Here is a 21,136-nt window from a genome sequence, read left to right as displayed (position 1 = left end):
ATTCCAGTGAAGTGCACCCAGAGAGATGTGCACAGAAAAAGAAATTCAGCTGAACTAGTTCAATGAATAGTCATTCACTTAAAGATACAGGTCTTTATTCAAATATCATTTTCTCAGCCATCCCAGGGTTTCAGAATGAAGTCCTTCACCCACTGAAGCAAAGGGCAAAACTCCTATGGGCTTCAATGGGGCTACAGTTTCACTCTCAGTAACTCAAGGAAGCCATGTTGAGGGGAAAACAACAACACTGGGCACATGTAACTGACTTTTGAAAGATCTGATTTCTGTGCATGTAATTAATTGTGCTCCCCACACACTCCCCAAAAAATTAACGTTTAACCAATACTTTGACTACTTTTACTATAGAAACTTTTGAATACACACATTAAGGCATTGATTTAGGAAAGTACTTAAACAGATGCTTAACTTTAAGCATATGAGCAGTCCTAGCACAGTCACATACTTAAGTACCTTCCTTGACCACAGGATGGTGTTTCAGGAAGAAGAAGGACTGCTAAGCAGAAATGGGGTCCACCTATCGAGGAAGGGGAAGAGCATATTTGGATACAGACTAGCTAACCTAGTGATGAGGGCTTTAAACTAGATTTGAAGGGGGCAGGTGACCAAAGCCCACAGGTAAGTCAAGAACATGGAGACCTGGGAGAAGGTTTGGAATGTGGGGGGGAGCATGGGCTGTTATAGCAGGGATAAAGGAGAGAAGACAGAACTGGGGGGGGGGGGGGGGGGGAGAAATCAAATCAGTATCTTAGATGTCTGTATACTAATGCAAGAAGTATGGGGAATAAGCAGGAAGAACTCAAAATGCTAGTAAATAAATAACTGTGACAAAGACCTGGTGGGATAATAGTAATGACTGGAATATTGGTATCGAAGGGTACAGCTTGCTCAGGAAGGACCGGCAGGGAAAAAAGGGAGGAGGTGTTGCCTTATATATTAAAAATGTATATACTTGGACTGAGATTGAGATGGAAACAGGAGACAGACTTGTTGAAAGTCTCTGGGTAAGGATAAACAGGGTAAAAAACAAGGGTGATGTCAGGGTAAGGGTATACTACAAACAGCTAGCCAGGAAGAAGAGGTGGAAGAGGCTTTTTTTTAAAAAACAGCTAACAAAATCATCCAAAGCACAGGACTTGGTGGTAATGGGGGACTTGAACTACCCAGACATCTGCTGGGAAAACAACACAGCAGGGCACAGATTATCCAACAAGTTCTTGGAATGTATTGGAGACAATTTTTTTTATTTCAGAAGGTGGAGACAGCTACCAGGGGAGAGGCTGTTCTAGATTTGATTTTGACTAACAGGAAGGAACTGGTTGAGAATTTGAAAGAGGAAGGCAGCTCAGATGAAAGTGATCATGAAATGATAGAGTTCATGATTCTAAGGAATGGTAAGAGGGAGAACAGCAAAATAAAGACAATGGATTTCAAGAAGGAAGACTTTAGCAAACTCGGGGAGTTGGTAGGTAAGATTCCCATGGGAAGCAAGTGTAAGGGGGAAAACCAATAGAAGACAGTTGGCAGTTTTTCAAAGAGACATTATTAAGGGCACGAGAAGAAACTACCCCACTGTGTAGGAAAGACAGGAAGTATGGCAAGAGACCACCCTGGCTTACCCAGGAGATCTTCAAATGATCTAAAAATAAAAAAACAAGTCCTACAAGAAGTAGAAAATAGGTCAAATTACAAAGGATGAATATAAACAAACACAAGTATGTAGGGACAAAATTAGAAAGGCCAAGGCACAAAACGAGTTCAATCTAGCCAGACACATAAAGGGTAACAAGAAAACATTCTACAAATACATTAGAAGCAAGAGGAAGACCAAAGACAGGGTAGACCCGTTACTCAATGAGGGGGAAAAACAACAACAGAAAATGTGGAAATGGCAGAGGTGCTTAATGACTTCTTTGTTTCGGTTTTCACCAAGAAAGTTGGTAGTGATTGGACGTCTAACATAGTGAATGCCAGTGAAAATGAGATAGGATCAGAATAGGCTATAAAAGGGAAAGAACAAGTTAAAAATTACTTGGACAAAATTAGAGGTCTTCAAGTCACCATGGCCTGATGAAATGCATCCGAGAATAATCAAGGAGCTGACTGAGGAGATATTTTTAGCCATTAGCGACAGGTTTCAGAGTAACAGCCGTGTTAGTCTGTATTCGCAAAAAGAAAAGGAGTACTTGTGGCACCTTAGAGACTAACCAATTTATTTGAGCATGAGCATGAGCATCCGATGAAGTGAGCTGTAGCTCACGAAAGCTCATGCTCAAATAAATTGGTTAGTCTCTAAGGTGCCACAAGTACTCCTTTTCTTTTAGCCATTAGCGATTATCTTTGAGAAGTCATGGAAGATAAGAGAGATTTCAGAAGACTGGAAAATGGCAAATATAGTGCCCACCTATAAAAAGGGAAATAAGGACAATCCAGGGAATTACAGACTAGTCACCTTAATTTCTGTACCCGGAAAGATAATGGAGCAAATAATTAAGCAATCAATTTACAAACATCTAGAAGATAATAAGGTGATAAGTAACAGTTAGCTTGGATTTGTCAACAACAAATCGTGTCAAACCAACCTGATAGCTTTCTTTGACAGGGTAACAAGACTTGTCAATAGGGAGGAAGTGGTAGATGTGGTATATCTTAACTTTAATAAAGCTTTTGATACTGTCTTGCATGACCTTCTCATAAACAAACTAAGGAAATGAAACCTAGTTGGAGTTACTATAAGGGGAGTGCAAAACTGGTTCGAAACCCGTTCCCAGAGAGTAGTTATCAGTGGTTCACAGTCATGGTGGAAGGGCATAACGAGTGGGGTCCTGCAGGGATCAGTTCAATATCTTCATCAATGATTTAGATAATGGCATAGAGAATACGCTTATAAAGTTTGTGGAAAATACCAAGCTGGGAAGGATTGCAAGTGGTTTGGAAGATAGGATTAAAATTCAAAATGATCTGGACAAACTGGAGAAATGGTCTAAAGTTAATAGGATGAAATTCAATAAAGACAAATGCAAAGTACTCCATTTAGGAGGGAACAATCAGCAGCACACACACAAAATGGGAAATGACTGCCTAAGAAGGAGTACTGCAGAAAGGGATCTGGGGGTCATAGCGGACCACAAGCTAAATATGAGTCAACAGTGTAACGCTGCTGCTGCAAAAAAAGCAAACATCATTCTGGGATGTATTAACAGGAGTGTTGTAAGCAAGACACGAAAAGTAATTCTTCTGCTCTACTCTGCGCTGATTAGGCCTCAACTGGAGTATTGTGTCCAGTTCTGGGCGCCACATTTCGGGAAGGGTGTGGACAAACTGGAGAGACTCTAGAGAAGAGCAACAAAAATGATTAAAGATCTAGAAAACATGACCTATGGGGGAAGATTGAAAAAATTGGGTTTTCAGAGAAGACTGAGGGGGACATAGTTTTCAAGTATTGTTCAAGGTTGTTACAAGGAGGAGGAATATTTTTTTTTTCTTAACCTCTGAGGATAGGACAAGAAGCAAAGGGCATAAATTGCAGCAAGGGAGGTTTAGGTTGGACATTAGGAAAAACTTCCTAACTGTCAGGGTGGTTAAGCACTGGAATAAATTGCCTATGGAGGTTGTGGAATCTCCATCATCTGAGATTTTTAAGAGCAGGTTAGACAAACACCTGTCAGGAATGGTCTAGATAATTAGTCCTGCCACGAGTGCAGGGGACTGGACTAAATGACCTCTCGAGGTCCCTTCCAGTTCCATGATTCTATGAATTGGGGCCCAGGTAACTAACACAGTAGACAAAAATGTGGACTGCTTTATTTATCACACAACAACAAGCACTGGTGTTTTTGATGGCTGGATGCTTATTCCTAAAGGCAGCAAATTAAACAAAGACTTCTGCACAGAGACCTTCTGGGTAGCTTTGACCCCAAATCTGAACTCCTAATTTGGTGGGTTGCTTTTTTAAGTGGATGTATTGCACACAAATGGTAGATTCAGAGCCTTCCAGACTGAAGTTTTATTTATCTATAGAATAGGCGCATCATAGGCAGTGGCGATGCAAGGTTCTCCAACACTGCACCCCACCGATGGGCCTCAATCCAACCTGCAAGGACCGCTTCTGGCAGTAAGGATAGTTTCATTTCAATAGCCTATTGAATCTTTGTTCTCTCTTGCTAAAACTAACACCTGTGCTGGTAGGCTGTGTGAGGAAAACACCTTTCCACTGGAAAGTAAACCCCAACCAACAATTTATTTCACACAAGCTACTAAAGACCTGTCAGGTAGTGATAACTTTTGATCACTACTAATCTGGGTCAGATTGGACCTGTTGTTCTAGCAATGAAGATCTGGGCTGCATACAAAGAGGGCATTAGGTGCTCTTTGGTACATAATATCCTCTGAATCACAGAAATGTAAGGCTGGAAGGGACCTCCAGAGGTCATGTAGTCCAGTCCACTGTAAACCTAAGACAGGCCTGATATGTGTTTGCCCAATTTCTTCTTAAAACTTCCAATGATGTGGATTCCACAACCACTCTTGAAAGCCTAGTTCAGAGCTTAATTACCTTTCTATCTAGAATGCTCTTCCTAATACCTAACCTAAATCTCTCTTGCTGCAGATTAAGTCCATTATGAGAATTTCATGTGGAATTGTATCAAATGCCTTACTAAAAATCAAAATATATCACATCTACTGGTTCCCCCTATCCGCTAGGCCAGTAACTCTGGCAAAGAAGGAAATTAGGTTCATTTGGCATGATTTGTTGTTGACAAACCCATGCTGGTTATTACTTATAACCCCATTATCCCCTAGGTGCTTACAGACTGATTGTTTAATAATTTGTTCCAGTATCTTTCCAGGTATCGAAGTTAGACTCACTAGTCTATAATTCCCCGGCTCCTCTTTGTCTCCCTTTTTTGAAAGGCAGATGGTATGTTTGCCCTTCTCCAGCCTTCTGGGACCTCACCCATCTTCCATAAGTTCTCGAATATAATTGCTAACAGTTCTGAGATCGCTTCAGCCAGTTTCAGCCCCTCTCCAGCCACTCCCCATCACTGAAGTTCCATTTCAGCGAGTAGCTGTGGATATTCTGGGTCTTTTTCCAAAAAAGACACCCAGAGGAAAGCAGTACATACTGACTTTCATGGATTTTGCCACCCGATGGCCGGAAGCAGTAGCTCTAAGCAACACCAGGGCTAAAAGTGTGTGCCAGGCACTAGCAGACATTTTTGCCAGGGTAGGTTGGCCCTCCGACATCCTCACAGATGCAGGAACTAATTTCCTGGCAGGAACTATGGAAAACCTTTGGGAAGCTCATGGGGTAAATCACTTGGTTGCCACTCCTTACCACCATCAAACAAATGGCATGGTGGAGAAGTTTAATGGAACTTTGGGGGCCATGATACGTAAATTCGTAAATGAGCACTCCAATGATTGGGACCTAGTGTTGCAGCAGTTGCTCTTTGCCTACAGAGCTATACCACATCCCAGTTTAGGGTTTTCACCATTTTAACTTGTATATGGCTGTGAGGTTAAGGGGCCATTACAGTTGGTGAAGCAGCAATGGGAGGGATTTACACCTTCTCCAGGAACTAACATTCTGGACTTTGTAACCAACCTACAAAACACCCTCCGAACCTCTTTAGCCCTTGCTAAAGAAAACTTACAGGATGCTCAAAAAGAGCAAAAAGGCCTGGTATGATAAACATGCCACAGAGCGTTCCTTCAAAGCAGGGGACCAGGTCATGGTCTTAAAGGCACTCCAGGCCCATAAAATGAAGCATTGTGGCCATTCACGGTCCAGGAGCACCTGGGAGCTGTTAATTATCTCATAGCATTCCCCACCTCCAACCGAAAGCCTAAGGTGTACCATGTTAATTCTCTAAAGCCCTTTTATTCCAGAGAATTAAAGGTTTGTCAGTTTACAGTCCAGGGAGAAGACGATGCTGAGTGGCCTGAAGGTGTCTACTACGAAGGGAAAAGTGCTGGTGGTGTGGAAGAGGTGAACCTCTCCATGACCTTTGGGCGTATGCAGCGACAGCAGATCAAGGAGCTGTGCACTAGCTACGTGCTGACGTTCTCAGCCACCCCAGGACTAACTGAACGGGCATACCACTCCATTGACACAGGTAATGCTCACCCAATTAAAGGCCAACCTTACCGGGTGTCTCCTCAAGCTAAAACTGCTATAGACTGAGAGATCCAGGATATGTTACAGATGGGTGTAATCCGCCCCTCTGGAAGTGCATGGGCATCTCCAGTGGTTCTAGTTCCCAAACCAGATGGGGAGATACGTTTTTGCGTTGACTACCATAAGCTAAATGCTGTAACTCGCCCAGACAACTATCCAATGCCACGCACAGATGAACTATTAGAGAAACTGGGACGGGTCCAGTTCATCTCTACCTTGGACTTAACCAAGGGGTACTGGCAGGTACCGCTAGATGAATCCGCCAAGGAAAGGTCAGCCTTCACCACACATGTCGGGATGTATGAATTTAATGTACTCCCTTTCAGGCTGAGAAATGCACCTGCCACCTTCCAAAGACTTGTAGATGGTCTCCTAGCGGGATTAGGAGAATATGCGGTCGCCTACCTTGATGATGTGGCCATATTTTTGGATTCCTGGGCAGAACACCTGGAACATCTACAAAAAGTCTTTGAGCGCATAAGGGAGGCAGGACTAATGGTTAAGGCTAAGAAGTGTCAAATAGACCTAAACAGAGTGACTTACCTTGGACACCAGGTGGGTCAAGGAAATATCAGCCCCCTACAGGCCAAAGTGGATGCTATCCAAAAGTGGCCTGTCCCAAAGTCAAAGAAACAGGTTCAATCCTTCTTAGGCTTGGCCAGTTATTACAGATGATTTGTACTGCAATACAGCCAAATCACCGCCCCACTGACAGACCTAACCAAAAAGAAACAGCCAAATGCCGTTCAGTGGACCGAAGAGTGTCAGAAGGCCTTTAACCAGCTTAAAGCGACACTCATGTCTGACCCTGAACTAAGGGCCCCAGACTTTGACAAACCGTTCCTAGTAACCACAGATGCGTCCGAGCATGGTGTGGGAGCAGTTTTAATGCAGAAAGGACCGGATCAAGAATTCCACCCTGTAGTGTTTCTCAGCAAAAAACTGTCTGAGGGGGAAAGCAACTGGTCAGTCAGTGAAAAAGAATGTTACACCATTGTCTACGCTCTGGAAAAGCTAAGCCCATATGTTTGGGGACAGTGTTTCCACCTGCAAACCAACCATGCTGCGCTACAGTGGCTTCATACCGCCATGAGAAATAACAAAAAACTTATTCGGTGGAGTTTAGCTCTCTAAGATTTTGATTTCGACATCCAACACATTTCAGGAGCTTCTAACAAAGTGGCTGATGCACTCTCCCATGAAAGTTTCCCAGAATCAACTGGTTAAAATTGTCCTTGAGATGTGGAAAATATTGCTAGTCTTTATGTACTTGGTAGTATATTTAGAGGTGCATGTGTCTTATTAACTCCTTTTTTTTCCTAGAGCTCCAGGAAGAAATCCCAGCCAGCGTTTCACCCTAGCTGAGATTTGGGGGGCGTGTCATAAATATAAAGGGAAGGGTAAACCCCTTTAAAATCCCTCCTGGCCAGAGGAAAAATCCTCTCACTTGTAAAGGGTTAGGAAGCTAAAGGTAACCTCGCTGGCACCTGACCAAAATGATCAATGAGGAGACAAGGTACTTTCAAAAGCTGGGAGGAGGGAAAAAAACAAAGGGTCTGTGTGTCTGTGTGATGCTTTTGCCGCAGACAGAACAAGGAATGGAGTCTTAGCTAGATTACTTACTAAATTCTAGGTATGTGTTAGATGATGATTTCTTTAAATGGCTGAGAAAATAGCTGTGCTGAATAGAATGAATATTCTTGTCTGTGTGTCTCTTTTGTAACTTAAGGTTTTGCCTAGAGGGATTCTCTATATTTTGAATCTAATTACCCTGTAAGGTATTTACCATCCTGATTTTACAGAGGTGATTCTTTTTTACTTCTATTAAAAGTCTTCTTGTAAGAAAACTGAATGCTTTTTCATTGTTCTTAGATCCAAGGGTTTGGGTCTGTGGTCACCTATGCAAATTGGTGAGGATTTTTACCAAAGCTTCCCCAGGAAGTGGGGTGCAAGGGTTGGGAGGATTTTGGGGGGAAAGACGTTTCCAAACTACGTTTTCCCAATAAACCCAGATAAATGTTTGGTGGTGGCAGTGGAAGTCCACGGGTAAAATAGTTTGTAACTTGGGGAAGTCTTAACCTAAGCTGGTAAAAGTAAGCTTAGGAGGTTTTCATGTAGGTTCCCACATCTGTACCCTAGAGTTCAGACTGGGGAAGGAACCGTGACAAGCCCCTTTGCAGCTCTCAGTATATTCACGTTGCATCAAGATATTTTTGTTTTTGAACATGTAAACACACCCTATAATTAATAAACTGGAAATAAAATAAGTTTGAAAGTTCTTTGTTTTGGACAGTCAATCTCTGACAAAATAAATCCTTAGCCTTCTTGATTAGGGGAGCGGGGTTAAGAAAAGTCTTATGCATCTTTCAGGGTACATTGGCAGAGCAAAGCCAATTTCATCTTTCCCACAGGTCAGTTTACAAAAACAAGCAGATAGCAACGAAGCCTTTTTAACTCATTTGCTTTAAACAGTATTATTTACACACACACAGCCTTATCAAAAGCTATGAGTGAATGTTGTTGGTTCCCAGCATGCTGGAGTTCAGCTAGAATGATAGGGAAAGAAAAATCTTTAATGTTTGTAAACAAGCTTCTGTTGAAGGGCAAGTTAATTTCCAGGCTATAGATGGACAGAACAGTTGCTCCGTGACTGAATACTTCTCATTTAAATGGTCCAGAAACCAGCTCTGCTAGGTAGGATTAATATAACTATTCCTGGGGGAATTCTGCGCCACTGCGTGTGCACATAAAGAATGAGCTATACATATTTTTAATATTTGTGCAGAAAAAAGCTTCTGCTGGAAAGTTGCTGCAGTTCTGCCTTTTGCCCACCAGAGGGTACTGTGGCGATAGAACAGAGCAGCAGCTATCCACCAGCTGGGGAAGAGAAAGAGCCTGCCTTCTTCACAGCACCTGTCAGGCTGGGTCAGGAGACAGACTATGGGGAGACAGCGTGAATGGGAGTGGAGGCACAGGACCACAAGGGGGAGGAAGGCACAGGGCCACATGGTGAGGGGCTGGCTGAGTGGGTGCACAGAGACACATGGGGGCAGGAGAAGTAGGTGTCTGTGGGGGTGGAGGGACACATGTAGAACAGGGGGTGCAAGGACACATGGGGACAGGGGCAGGTGTGCTTGACTGAATGGGAGAGGCTAGGGGTCAGCCAGGGTCTGCATGGGGGAAGCTCCCTAACAATCCCTCCCTGCCCCCCCCCAAAAAGAAACTGTTCCATACTATTCCCACCCATACCCAACAACCCTCCAAGTTCAAATCCAGGCTCTTTCCCAGCAATTACTTCCCTCTCCCTCAATTCCTCCATTACCTCTGACTCCCCCAAGCCTTTGCACTGCTTCTGAGGGGTGCAGGAAATACGGTTCTGTATTGAAGTTTAAATGAATTATTACTCAGAGTTCTGTATTAAGATGCATAATAAAGAATCTATGTCAAAAACCATTAGCTGAATCTTTTTTGTTGTCTGTATTGTTACAGACATACTTGCCAACAGGTATTATATGGTGTTATTTTGACAAATAAAATATGCAGAATTTGAAAATATTGTGCGCAGAAGTTTAAAATTTTTGGTGCAGAATTCCCCCTGAAGTATGATACGGAAGACAGTGTAAAAAAAATACTACACATACAATATTTTGGTAGGGTGAACCACAGAAACCTCCAAGATACAGAGAATCATCTACCAAATGGAACAGTGAAGTAGGAAACTGGAAGAAAATATTTAAAATAGACTTAGTCTGGAGATGAAAAGGTTAAAAAAAAAGTTTGAAAAGAATAGGTAAGGTGACTTGTTCAAAGAAAACTTAAACCTGTTTTTTTCCTGTTGGTCAACAAATTAAGGTTGTCCCAATTTTTCTTTTACCTCATAACACACATATACCACAATGTGATCTTGACCATGTAGAAGGATTCACTTCCCAGGTACAACATATGCCTTATTCCCCGCTATGCTCCAGGTTAAGGGAGTTTTTAGATTTCTAGCCTAGCCTCCATGAGAACAGTAGGCTGGGAACAAGTACAATAAAATCAAAGCCTCAGCATGAAGGGACCTAAGAAGAGCAGTCTCTCTCTCTCTCCACAGGGTGGGCAAATATGGTGAGGTCTCTCTAGGTACCTCCAGAGGGACAATGATCGCCTGTAACTCCTTACTATCCTTGGATGTAGGAGCTACAGCTTGTGAGATGCTGGTATAAGGCAAGAAAGGCTATTTGCAAGCATGAGTGAAGAATGGGGAAGACAGAGGAAACAGCATTGTGGGGGAGAGGTTCCTGATACAAGTGTTTCTGATACGTTTGGCTTGTTAATAAACCAGGAGGGGGAAGATATTGTTTTCAGAACTTTAATCTTGCATGATGTAGCTAAGTTTTGACCTGACATATGTAATTAATACATCGGGGGAGGCCTCATTCTTTGGAAGATAGGATTAGGGAGGTAAATGAATCATGAGCCTGAAAACAAGACATTTGTGCCAAGTAAGAGAAGTAAATAGGACAGTAGGCTAAAAACGACAAAATGCTTGAGTCAGTTAAGATAAGAGGGAGAACTCTCAGAGAACTATTTATTATGAACTAGACAACAAGGGACAAAGTAAGTTAGTAATGTAGAGATGAGCTAAAAACAAAGTTGAATCATGGACGGCATGTGCTGCACAGGGAATGGTTCCTGCAAAGTAACAAAACCAATTCAAAAGCGTGATGCAATACATAGTGAATGCAATGAATATAAAGAGAGAGGATTTCTATGTAACTTTGGAGCGGTGATGTACCCTGCATCCAACCCCACTGCAGTTTGAGTCTAATCAACTCAGCATAGCACTGCTGTATGCCAAATAAAATACGTAAGTCACAAAGGCTGAAGTCAAACCGAGCTCTTAAAAAGACAAGTGGAAAGAAGTCTCAGAAAAACTCCCAACATGTGATTGTCTCAGAAGGTGAGGCATACTGCAGAGGTATGTATAGTACAGATCCATTCCACAAACTGCTGATCAGTTCTGCACTTAAAAATCCTAGGTGGGTTGACTGACCGATTGCTCAGATGTAAGATTGAAAATGATGTTGACCTATGACCCTGTCATACCTTTGTAATAACACTATAGGCATATAATATTGATAGGTTTTAATTGCTATCAGGTCGAAATACGCTGAGGGCAAGTAGGAGGACACAAATAATTGCATTGTTAGGTTTTGCTGGGATATAAAAGGCTGTTTTATTAATGTGAGGCCTAGTGTGATCGGCTTATGCTAAGGACTGAATTTAGGTGAACTAAACAAGGCCCAAGGGTTTAACCCAAGGTCACAAATTATGCCTTTTCATTCTGTGTAACAAACAAATGAACACAGAAGGACAGGCACTTTGCAAGCTTATGGAAGTTATTTTGAAATAAGGGGACTGTTTGGGGGCATTTGCAATATTGTAACTAGGTAGTTAGATCACATTGACATATATGATTTATTAAGAAATTGACTGATATAAATGCTTAGGTCACTGATCAGAAGCAAAATTACAGACACTTGGAATGCCACATACGGAAAATGGGCAGGCACCTACCTTATTATGGTCATGAACCATATGCATGAGTAATTACATAAAGAAGGTTGTACAAAAAGATCTAACCAAATTCCCTTTGGGATGAGCCCACATAAGATAGGCCATGAGCATTCTCACCAAAGTGCAGTAAAGTGCACAACTAAGTGGAGACAGGAAGAATTTAGAAAAAGTAATAGGCATATCAGGAAAATTATCCATTTCTTCTTTGTTCAAGGAAATGGTGCCTGCAGGAAATCTTTTTATTTTCAGCCTCAGATGAATGTGTTGTTCAGCAAGCACTTCAATGGGTTTTGGTTTTGGTTTTAAAGATAACTCAGCAACTTTTCCAGATGCATTAAGTAGTTTAATTACATTTGCTTGGAATGGATTTTTGGTTGTCCCATGCTGCCATAGGATTCTTTTTAGCCTGGAGTAACAAGCATTCAGAGGCAGAAAAATCCCTTAGTGTCAGGGGAGGGGTGGGGTGGGAAAAAAAAAAAAAACCACTCCACACACTGGCAAATAGCAAACTTTCTTTTGTAAGACTGTGTATGTGGTATGAAGAATTAGGCTAAAACATCAATTTCTGCATAATTTAAGAACAAGTTGCATTTAGCCTCTGATTATAATATATATATATAGAGAGAGAGAGATATATAAATAAAAATGGCCCTTCTTACTGCAGAGTTGTGCTTACTGTGTATATCAGTCATCTCTTCTGACTTTAGGGACTAAAATAAATCTTTATTGCCTTTTTTTTTTTTTAAACTTCTGTTAGCTGTGTTGGCTCTGCAAGACTAAGCTTGTGCATCAGGATAATCGTTAATAATGTTCCAGTCAGTGACACCAGTGCACAGCCACAAACAGCATAAGTGTTCCTAAGGGCACACACTATGGAAAATGGGGTAAACTGGATACATAGGTTGAAGTACGAGCTCCGAATAGTGACTTACATTACAGTAGTGGCTAATCCCCCATTGTCCTAGGTCCTGTACAAAACACAAAGGAAAACATGTAGTCCCTTCCCCAAATAGTTTACAGTCTGATTTGGCCAACACAACCTTTATTGCTGGGAAAGATGCATGAGAAGGTGAGAACTCTGCTTGATGCCAGATTGAGTCTGCAGAGATGATAGTTAGGAAAGTCGGTTGTGCTTGTAAATAGAGCATATCTGACACAAAGTCATTCAGAGATAATGAACCTGAAATCCACAATCCTGTTTTTAGTCACTTTTCAGGGTACTGTGAAGATAACATTTCCAAATCAGAACTGATACAGTGCTGTTTTTACAACCCAGGCAGCTAGAATGCCTGCCTTGACCACTGCACATAAGGTTCCCAAGCATCCAGAAAGTCAAATTGGCATGACTTTGGTTAGCCCATTGCTATTGAGAGCCCTAGGACACCCATGAAACTGGCAACAACAGTGTCAATTTCATTCCAGCTGTTTGGAAAGGCTAAGGGAGAGGTGGGGGCGGGGAGATGCAGACACTGGAGCTATTCCTGGAGGTGGAGGACTTTTAAAGAACCGATGGAAAGATTGTCCACACAACTCTTTGCAGGAGGTAGTAGGAAAAGCAGGGGAGTCCCTTCCCAGGGAAACAGGAACATAGGAAAGGGGTAAAGAAGCAAAGACAAACCTTATTCGACCTCCTAGCTAGTCCTGTTTTCAGTGAAGAGCCTAAAATAAATCAGTCTTCCTTTCTTCCCCACTAGACAGTAATCTTGTTCAAGAGGCAACATTATGCAAAACCAATAGAACAAATCACACCAAACTAGAGGGCTCTAGAAACTTTAATTTCTATAGCATCAAATACAAATACCTCTGTTCTTCCCCATACCCAAGCAGTAACTGACAACGAGGGAGAAAGAAGACAATTGACACTTGCATGTTTCTTGGCCATTTGCTGCCATATCAGCTTAGAATGATCTCCTCAGAGGTTATAAAGTAAGCATAATCAAACCTCGTCAGTTACTCGGATGGGTTACTGACAAAGAAAAAAAAATCAAGCACAATACAAAAAACTGCACTAGTAATTTAGCCTCCTGAATTAGTACTGATTTAGCACAAAGTTAGAGGAGCTGTAGTGGCAAGGATTGATTTTAAGAGAACTCCTAAAGATGAGTCATAAAGATGAGAACCTGACCATTTGTTGAAGATCCCATCCTTCAAGAATAGGTGTGTTAATCGTGGAATCCTAGTCCCATATCATTTTGGGCTACATTTTGCCTACCTTACATTTTCCTGCAATGTCAAGTGAATGTGGGATTTTTCCTTCTTTCTTTCCTGTCTTAAACTGTTAGGTAGCATTACTGTGAACTGTTTAAGAGTGACCATGTCCCACCCAAAAGGTGCTCACACACATTCCATTGATAGATGATGTGACCCAAGTATACCTAGTTTTCAAAAAGTCTGCTGAGTTCCCCAGATGGAAGGCATTATTTAAATGTCACGTCTAGAAGATTAACGAAAAGACAGTGGGAAAGAATAGATGAATTAAAGCCCAATAAAAGGGAGGCTACAATCCAGAGACTGTAAGCTTCATGAGGCAAGATCCGTGTCTTTACCTGCATTTTGTACAGCAAGAGTAGCACAACCGGTGCTCCACAAAAGACCGCCCTGCAAAGCTGATCCACTTTTCAACCCACTTCGCTCCTTTACGCGCCCCAGACTGATTAGCGGCAATGATAATAAATTGATGACATACAACAGACTCCCAGGGCCCTGCCCATCACTGACACCATCCCACGCTTCCTAAATCAGGCAAAAGCAAGCACATAGTGCCATTAACCAGAGGCACCCTCACTGCCTGCAGCTGCAGGTGGAGGGAGGCCCCTCCAGGAATGCCCCTCACCGCTCCTTGCTCCCCAGATAGCCTGGGGGGGGGGGGAGACGGGCCTTCGCTCCCCGCATTCTGCTCTTCCCCCCTCTACAGGTGGCCCCCGCGCGGAGTGTGAGCCCCCCACTCCCGGAGCCCGCCTGCTGCCCAGCCAAGGAGGCGGCGACACCCACCCCTGTCCCCAAGGCTGCGAGCTGAGCGAGCCCTCCACTCCCAGCCCCTCCCCGGGGAGGGGGCGGAGCCCCCTACTCACCTTCATGCCGGCGCGCTCTTGCCCTCCCGCAGCTCGAGGCGGATGGAGCGCTACAGCGCACGGAGCGGGACGCGACGGCTGCGGAGTCCCCGGCTCCTCCTGCCCGATGTAAACACAGAGCGGGGGGCGGGACAGAGCGCCATGGCAACCCGGCCGGAACCGGAAACGCTGTGGCCGGGCAGGTTGCCTGGCGCCGCCATCTTGGGGGGGGTGGGGGGAGTGGTAGAGGCGCTGTCATCAAACACTGGCGCCTTGGGCAGGAGCTTCTTCCGCACACTGCCCCCTGAACACGCCCCCCGGGGCACGGGCTCCGTCACTCCTGGGAGTGAATAGCTCCCCCCTCCAGTTCTTCCCCCTCAGATCTTGAGTTCCCCCTTTGTCATTGCATCCAGCACACCTCGTCTGCCACCCCCTTTCCTTGCCTTATGCTTTTGGACACATCAGCTTCCCATTCCTGCCCCGCCATAGAGTCTGGGGAGCTTGTGGGGTGAGGGGATGACGTGCAGTAAGAAACAGCATCAGAGGTAGTTGGCACTGAAGGTTTATCCACTCGCAACCTTCCCTGGCCATCCACTAGCCTTCTGCCTTCCTGCCCAGTCGCCTCTATCACTCAGCAATAAATCATAGTAAACCCATGGAGGTCTCTCCATGTAATGGTTACATGCTGTCAGGGCCAATGGGATTTTGAGATGTGCTATCCCACAGGAGTGAGGGCATGCTAAACTGCATTTTACCCTTAGCAGTTGTTGCCCTTACACAGTCCCCTTAATTTTCAAAGAATTTCACAAACTTTAAGAACAGACAAATGGCCACACTGCTTCAGACCAATGGTTACCCTTAGTAAATGGTGAGAAATCCAACAAGGCATGCCTGCCTAAGCACAGTATCAACAATAATCTCTTATTTTCATATCTCAGTCTAATTAGGCTGGTTTACAACATACATTCATTATCTGTAATATAACTGAAAGCATTGTCTTTTGTGGTGCTGAAATTTGGGATCTCATCCCTTGTTCAGACTCACATCTCTGACAACTCCAACCACCAACTTTGACAAAAAATATTTAGAATTGATCTGCTCAGATCTTTCCTCCAAAATCCCCCCCATTGCCCATTACCGTAAAGAACTTCACCATTCTCCCTGCCCATACACATGTAAGCTTGGTTTCACATAACAGGGGAACAGTCAGTTGTTAAAATAAAAATTAAACCCTTTCTATTAAAATTATTTTGAAAACATTCTTACGGAAATATTTCTCAGGTTTCAGAGTAACAGCCGTGTTAGTCTGTATTCGCAAAAAGAAAAGGAGTACTTGTAACACCTTAGAGACTAACAAATTTATTTGAGCATAAGCTTTTGCAAGTCTCTAAAGTGCCACAAGTACTCCTTTTCTTTTTTTGAAATATTTCTGTTGGTCTCAGATTGTGTAAACATTTAGGGCCAGATTGAGCATTTACTGAATATCCTGAGTATAGAGTGGCACAGAGCTGCATCACCCAGAAAAAGAGCCCTGTAAAGGAAGTGTCTCTCAGGGAGGATTTTGTGAGTCTGGGGGTGATCTGTGACACTTACTTCCTGCTTCTCTCTTGCTCCTGAGGGAGAGTGATCTACTGCTTTACTAGGTGTAGCAAATACTTTAGATCTCACTCCCAGATAAGTGCTTATTCAAATAAACTTTTTTTTTCGCCCCAGTACGACACAGACATATGTATGTACTAATAAAGTTTATGAAAAAATTAGGGCTGTCGATTAATCACAGTTTACTCTCACAATTAACTCAAAAAATTAATCACGATTTAAACAAATTAACCGTGATTAATTGCAGTTTTAATCGCCCTGTTAAAGAATAGAATACCAATTGAAATGTATTAAATATTTTGGATGTTCTTCTACATTTTCACATGTATTTATTTCAATTACAACACAGAATACAAAATCTACAGTGCTTACTTTATATTATTTTTATTAGAAATATTTGCATTGTAAAAATGGTAACATAAATAATATTTTTCAATTCACCTCATACTAGTACCATAGTGTACTCTCTTTATCGTGAAAGTGCAACTTACAAATGTAGATTTTTTTTTGGTTACATAACTGCACTCAAAAACAAAACAATGTAAAACTTTAGCGCCTACAAGTCCACTCAGTCTTACTTCTTTTTCAGTCAATCGCTAAGAGAAACAAGTTCATTTACATTTGCAGGAGATAATTCTGCCCGCTTCTTATTTACAATGTCACCTGAAAGTGAGAACAGATGTTCGTATGGCACTTTTCATAGCCAGCATTGCAAGGTTTTTACACGCCAGCTCTACTAAACATTCAGATGCCCCTTCATGCTTTGGCCACCAATCCAGAGATTTGAGTCTGAACAAAGGATGAGATCCCAAATTTCAGCACCACAAAAGACAATGCTTTCAGTTACACATATTGTAATACATTCAGATAATGAATGTATATTGTAAACCAGCCTAATTAGACTGAGATATGAAAATAAGAGATTATTGTTGATACTGAGCTTAAAACCAGACCTTGAGGTCATATTTTACCTCTCCAGGATACCTGCCTAAGCGCAGGTGACCTGTATTGTAAAGCATAGTTGACCTACATTGTTGTGCCTATTTACTTATACACTGCATTCAGCACTGGTTACTTGATGTCATGTACTGTACTGTGTGGCATTTGTATTGCCTGTCATTAAAATGAGAAATACTACAAAAAAACAAGTGAAAATTGTACGCTACATAATGAAGAAAGAATAAATAGTGGTAATTCATTGTGACAGGTGGTCATGGCCTGGTGGCAGCAGATTGGCCATATGCTAAAGAGTACTACTACTACTGGCATTATTTTCAGCTAAATAACTTAACCATTAGTTAGGGCTCAGTGCTTAGTAACCAATAGCCACAACTTCCGAAGCAAATAAAGACCCACACACAAAACAAGAAACCATCCGTCACCCTGAGAGAAATAAAGAAGACTAGACCGCTCCCAACACACCTAGAACATTAGCAAACAAATAACCCAGTACCTCCCCCCAGAGAGAACAAGAAAAATGTAAACAGAGAACAATTGGGATGGAAAGGACTAAAAGTCCCTCTTAGTCCATCCCCTGCATTTTAGGAAGGAACATCTGTGTTTGAGTAAGTACATTACCACTTGAGAGATAGACACTAAATCTATCTATCGTATATGGCCCCTTTACTGTAGTTACCTGAGCACCTCACAATCTGCTTTTAAATGTATTTAGTCTCACAACACCTCTCTGAGGAAGTGCTATTATCCCCATTTCGCAGGTGGGGAATGGGAGCACCAGGGCCCACTAGACTACAAAGTCATTCTCACACTCTTTCCCTCTGGCCCAATGACTGTTCCATTGTGAATAAGTACTTAAATAGTCATTGGGCCAGAGTGTGAGAGAAAAGACTTTGTAGTCCAGTGGTTAAGGCACCCACCTGGGAGACCCTGGGTCTGGTCACTCTGCACCAATCATGCTTTCATTATTTATCCACAGTAGAACAGCTTCAACAGGAGAAATTGAGGGAGGCCCACTTCAGAATAGCATATAGCTCAGTGGTTAGGGTACTCACATGGGACACCCATAGTTTCAAATTTTTCTTCTCTCTTGCAGGAGGGGAATTGAACCAGGGTCTCCCACATCCCAAACAAGTACTCTTAACCACTGGGCTAGATGTTAGAAGGTGAGTGGAGGCAGAAGCACCCCTCCTCCTGCCATTTTGTGTGAAATGAGGCAGGCCCCTAACTCATTCTTGCAAGAGGTGCCTAAGCTGCCTGACTCCAGTCACCTGGTTCCAGTCTGTGGGTCATTAAACAGAAATAGACAGCTCCCTGCAACTTAGATTTAGGTACCTATGTTCAAAAGAGAAGTGGGGCTTAGCACACACCCCTGTTGTCAGAATCTCCCATTGGGTACCTGAGGTGGCTCTGCACTTAGTGTGCTGGCTTTTGTGAATTACATTCTTAGGTGCCTATCACTCTCCATTCCTTGTACTGTATATGGAGTCTATGCACCTAACTCAGCTTTGCGTATCACAGCATGTTCCTGTGATTTTACAGGCACCGCCACACTCTGGATGGCAATGTCTAAGACCCTTCATGGATCCTTCCCAGAGAGATTAAGTGACTTGCCAAGATCACACAGGAAGTCTGTGGCACAGAAAGGAGTTGAACATAGATCTTCCAGCTCCCAGCCTAACACCAAAGATGTCATTGATCCATCCTTCCTCTCTACATGCTGATTACTACTGGGCTTAACACACCCAATAAATCATAACAATAAAAAAGCCCAATTACCTGGTAGGCATCCTTTGTTTTCAGCCACTGAACTATTCAGCTGTGAATATAGCCACCAAGCTACAGTACCAGAGAGATATGTTCAGAGATCCAGGTCTGTCTATCTCTGCTCAGTATGGTCTATGGATAGATCATCAAGGGCCTGATAGCAGCCCATGGCATTAAAGCTGCTTTATGAGGAATGGATATTCTCATCCAAGGGAGGCTATTCCATAGAAGGATTTCAGCAATGTGCTTTTTGGAAGGAAAAGGTTTGCTCAAGTATTAGAAGAGGAGCTCAGTACATGTGAAGTAAAGACAAGCCAACTTTTTCTAACTAGAAAGGGAAGTCCTTTTACCAGGGATGTAGGAGGTGTCAAAAGTTAGTGTATCCTAGTGTAAAAGACCACCATAAAATGTTGGTTGCCTAGTTGGTGGCTGGAAACCATCAGAGACTTATGCCATTAATGGCTATAAAGTTCCTGATAGCCCCGGATGGCACGTCACAGCATGGTTGTGGGCACATGCCCTTTGGATATCACAGAAGGAATGGAAGAGGCAGTGATAATTCAGAACCCTGGATTTAGCTCTTTACTTCTGGGGGAATTCGGCACCAAAACATTAAAAATTCTGCAACAAAAATTTTAAATTTTTTCCCACAATATTTTCAAATTCTGCGTATTTATTTCTTAAAATAACACTATATAATCACACCAGTTTCAATTATTTTTGGTGATTTCTTTCAAAATACCTGTCAGCAAGTATGTCTGTAATAATATCGACAACAAAAAAGATTCAGGAAATGTTTTTTGACAAATAGATTCCTTACTAGGCATATTAATACAGAACTCTGAGTAATAATTCATTTAAACTACAGTACAGAACCATATTTCCCGCACCCCTCAGAAGCAGTGCAAAGGCTTGGGGGAGTCAGGGGTAACACAGAAGCTGCGGGAGAGGGAAGTAATTGCTGGGAAGAAGCCTGGGTGTGAATTTGGAGGGTTGTTGGGTATGGGTGGGAAAAGTATGGAACAGTTTTTTTGGTGAGGGGAAGCAGGGAGGCATTGTTAAGAAGCTTCCCCCATGCAGACCCTGGCTGACCCCTAGCCTCTCCCATTCAGTCAAGCACATTTTCCCCTATCCCCATTTGTTCCTGCACCTCCATGTGTCCTTGCACCCCCTGTCTATATGTGTTCCTCCACCCCCACAGACACCCACTCCTCCATCCGGCCCTGCACCTCCCTCCCCTCTGTGGCCCTGCATCTCCACTCCCATTCAGTCCCTGCCCCAGTTTGTCCTCCCCCACTAGCCCTTCTGAGCCTTCTGTTCTACCACCACATCGCCCTCTGGTGGGCAAGAGGCAGATCTGCAGCAACTTTTCTGCAGAGGCTTTTTCTGCACACACACAAAAAAAAATAAAAAAAATGCATGGCTTATTAATTATGCACACGTGCAGTGATGCAGAATTCCCCCAGTTGTAGCTCTTTTCCTCTTCTATAGCAGAACCGGTGACAATAGATAATAAAATGGATGGTTTGTAAAAGCTCTGACAAACAAGTTAAAGCAAATGGAGCTACATCTGGAAGCACTTGATAGTTGCTTGTAAAATAGTTTTCTACCAGTTTCTGTGCACTACCAGTAAAATACTGTGAAAAGAATACATTATTTTTCATATGAAGGGAGAAAAGTGAATTAGAATTACTAAATTATTTTAGTTTTAATAACAAAAGGTATTGTAACGATGTTTTAAAATTGTATTTAATGTTCATCTGACAGTGTCCCTCCACATTTGTGATAAGGCTCTGGACACCTTTCTACAGAGATCTCTCATGTTTGTTTTAAAGTCCATTGTTTCTCTAATTCTCTGTTCCTGACAACTGATTGGCCACACCGTCTTCTTGCATGAATAGTCAGAATCTGGTAGAGGCACAGCAAGGTACCAAAGAATTTAAATAGGTATCTCCAGAACTGTGAGTCATAGTCACTATTCCAGACAAGTTTTCAGAAGTTGAGG

The 21,136-nt window shown here is 42.7% G+C and overlaps 1 protein-coding gene across 2 annotated transcripts in view; it reads right to left on the bottom strand.

Annotated features, from left to right (window-relative positions):
• The window catches only part of LOC125638118 (transmembrane protein 263-B), a 308,802-nt gene extending 293,815 nt beyond the window's left edge, over window positions 1-14,987 (bottom strand). The window contains exon 1 of one of the 2 annotated variants that reach the window (XM_075129544.1): window positions 14,830-14,987. Coding sequence is in view for 1 of the 2 variants with exons in the window: in XM_048853433.2 (XP_048709390.1) it covers window positions 14,830-14,835 (6 nt within the window). In the remaining variant the exon portion in view is untranslated. The remainder of the gene's footprint in view (window positions 1-14,829) is intronic. The other variant, XM_048853433.2, reaches the window with a different exon arrangement.
• Window positions 14,988-21,136: the final 6,149 nt, after the last annotated feature.

The sequence above is a fragment of the Caretta caretta genome, chromosome 6 (genome assembly GCF_965140235.1).
Source record: "Caretta caretta isolate rCarCar2 chromosome 6, rCarCar1.hap1, whole genome shotgun sequence".
NCBI lineage: Eukaryota > Metazoa > Chordata > Testudines > Cheloniidae > Caretta > Caretta caretta.
The sequence above is the reverse complement of the archived record's forward strand: the minus strand, read 5'-3'. Positions and strand labels throughout refer to the sequence as shown.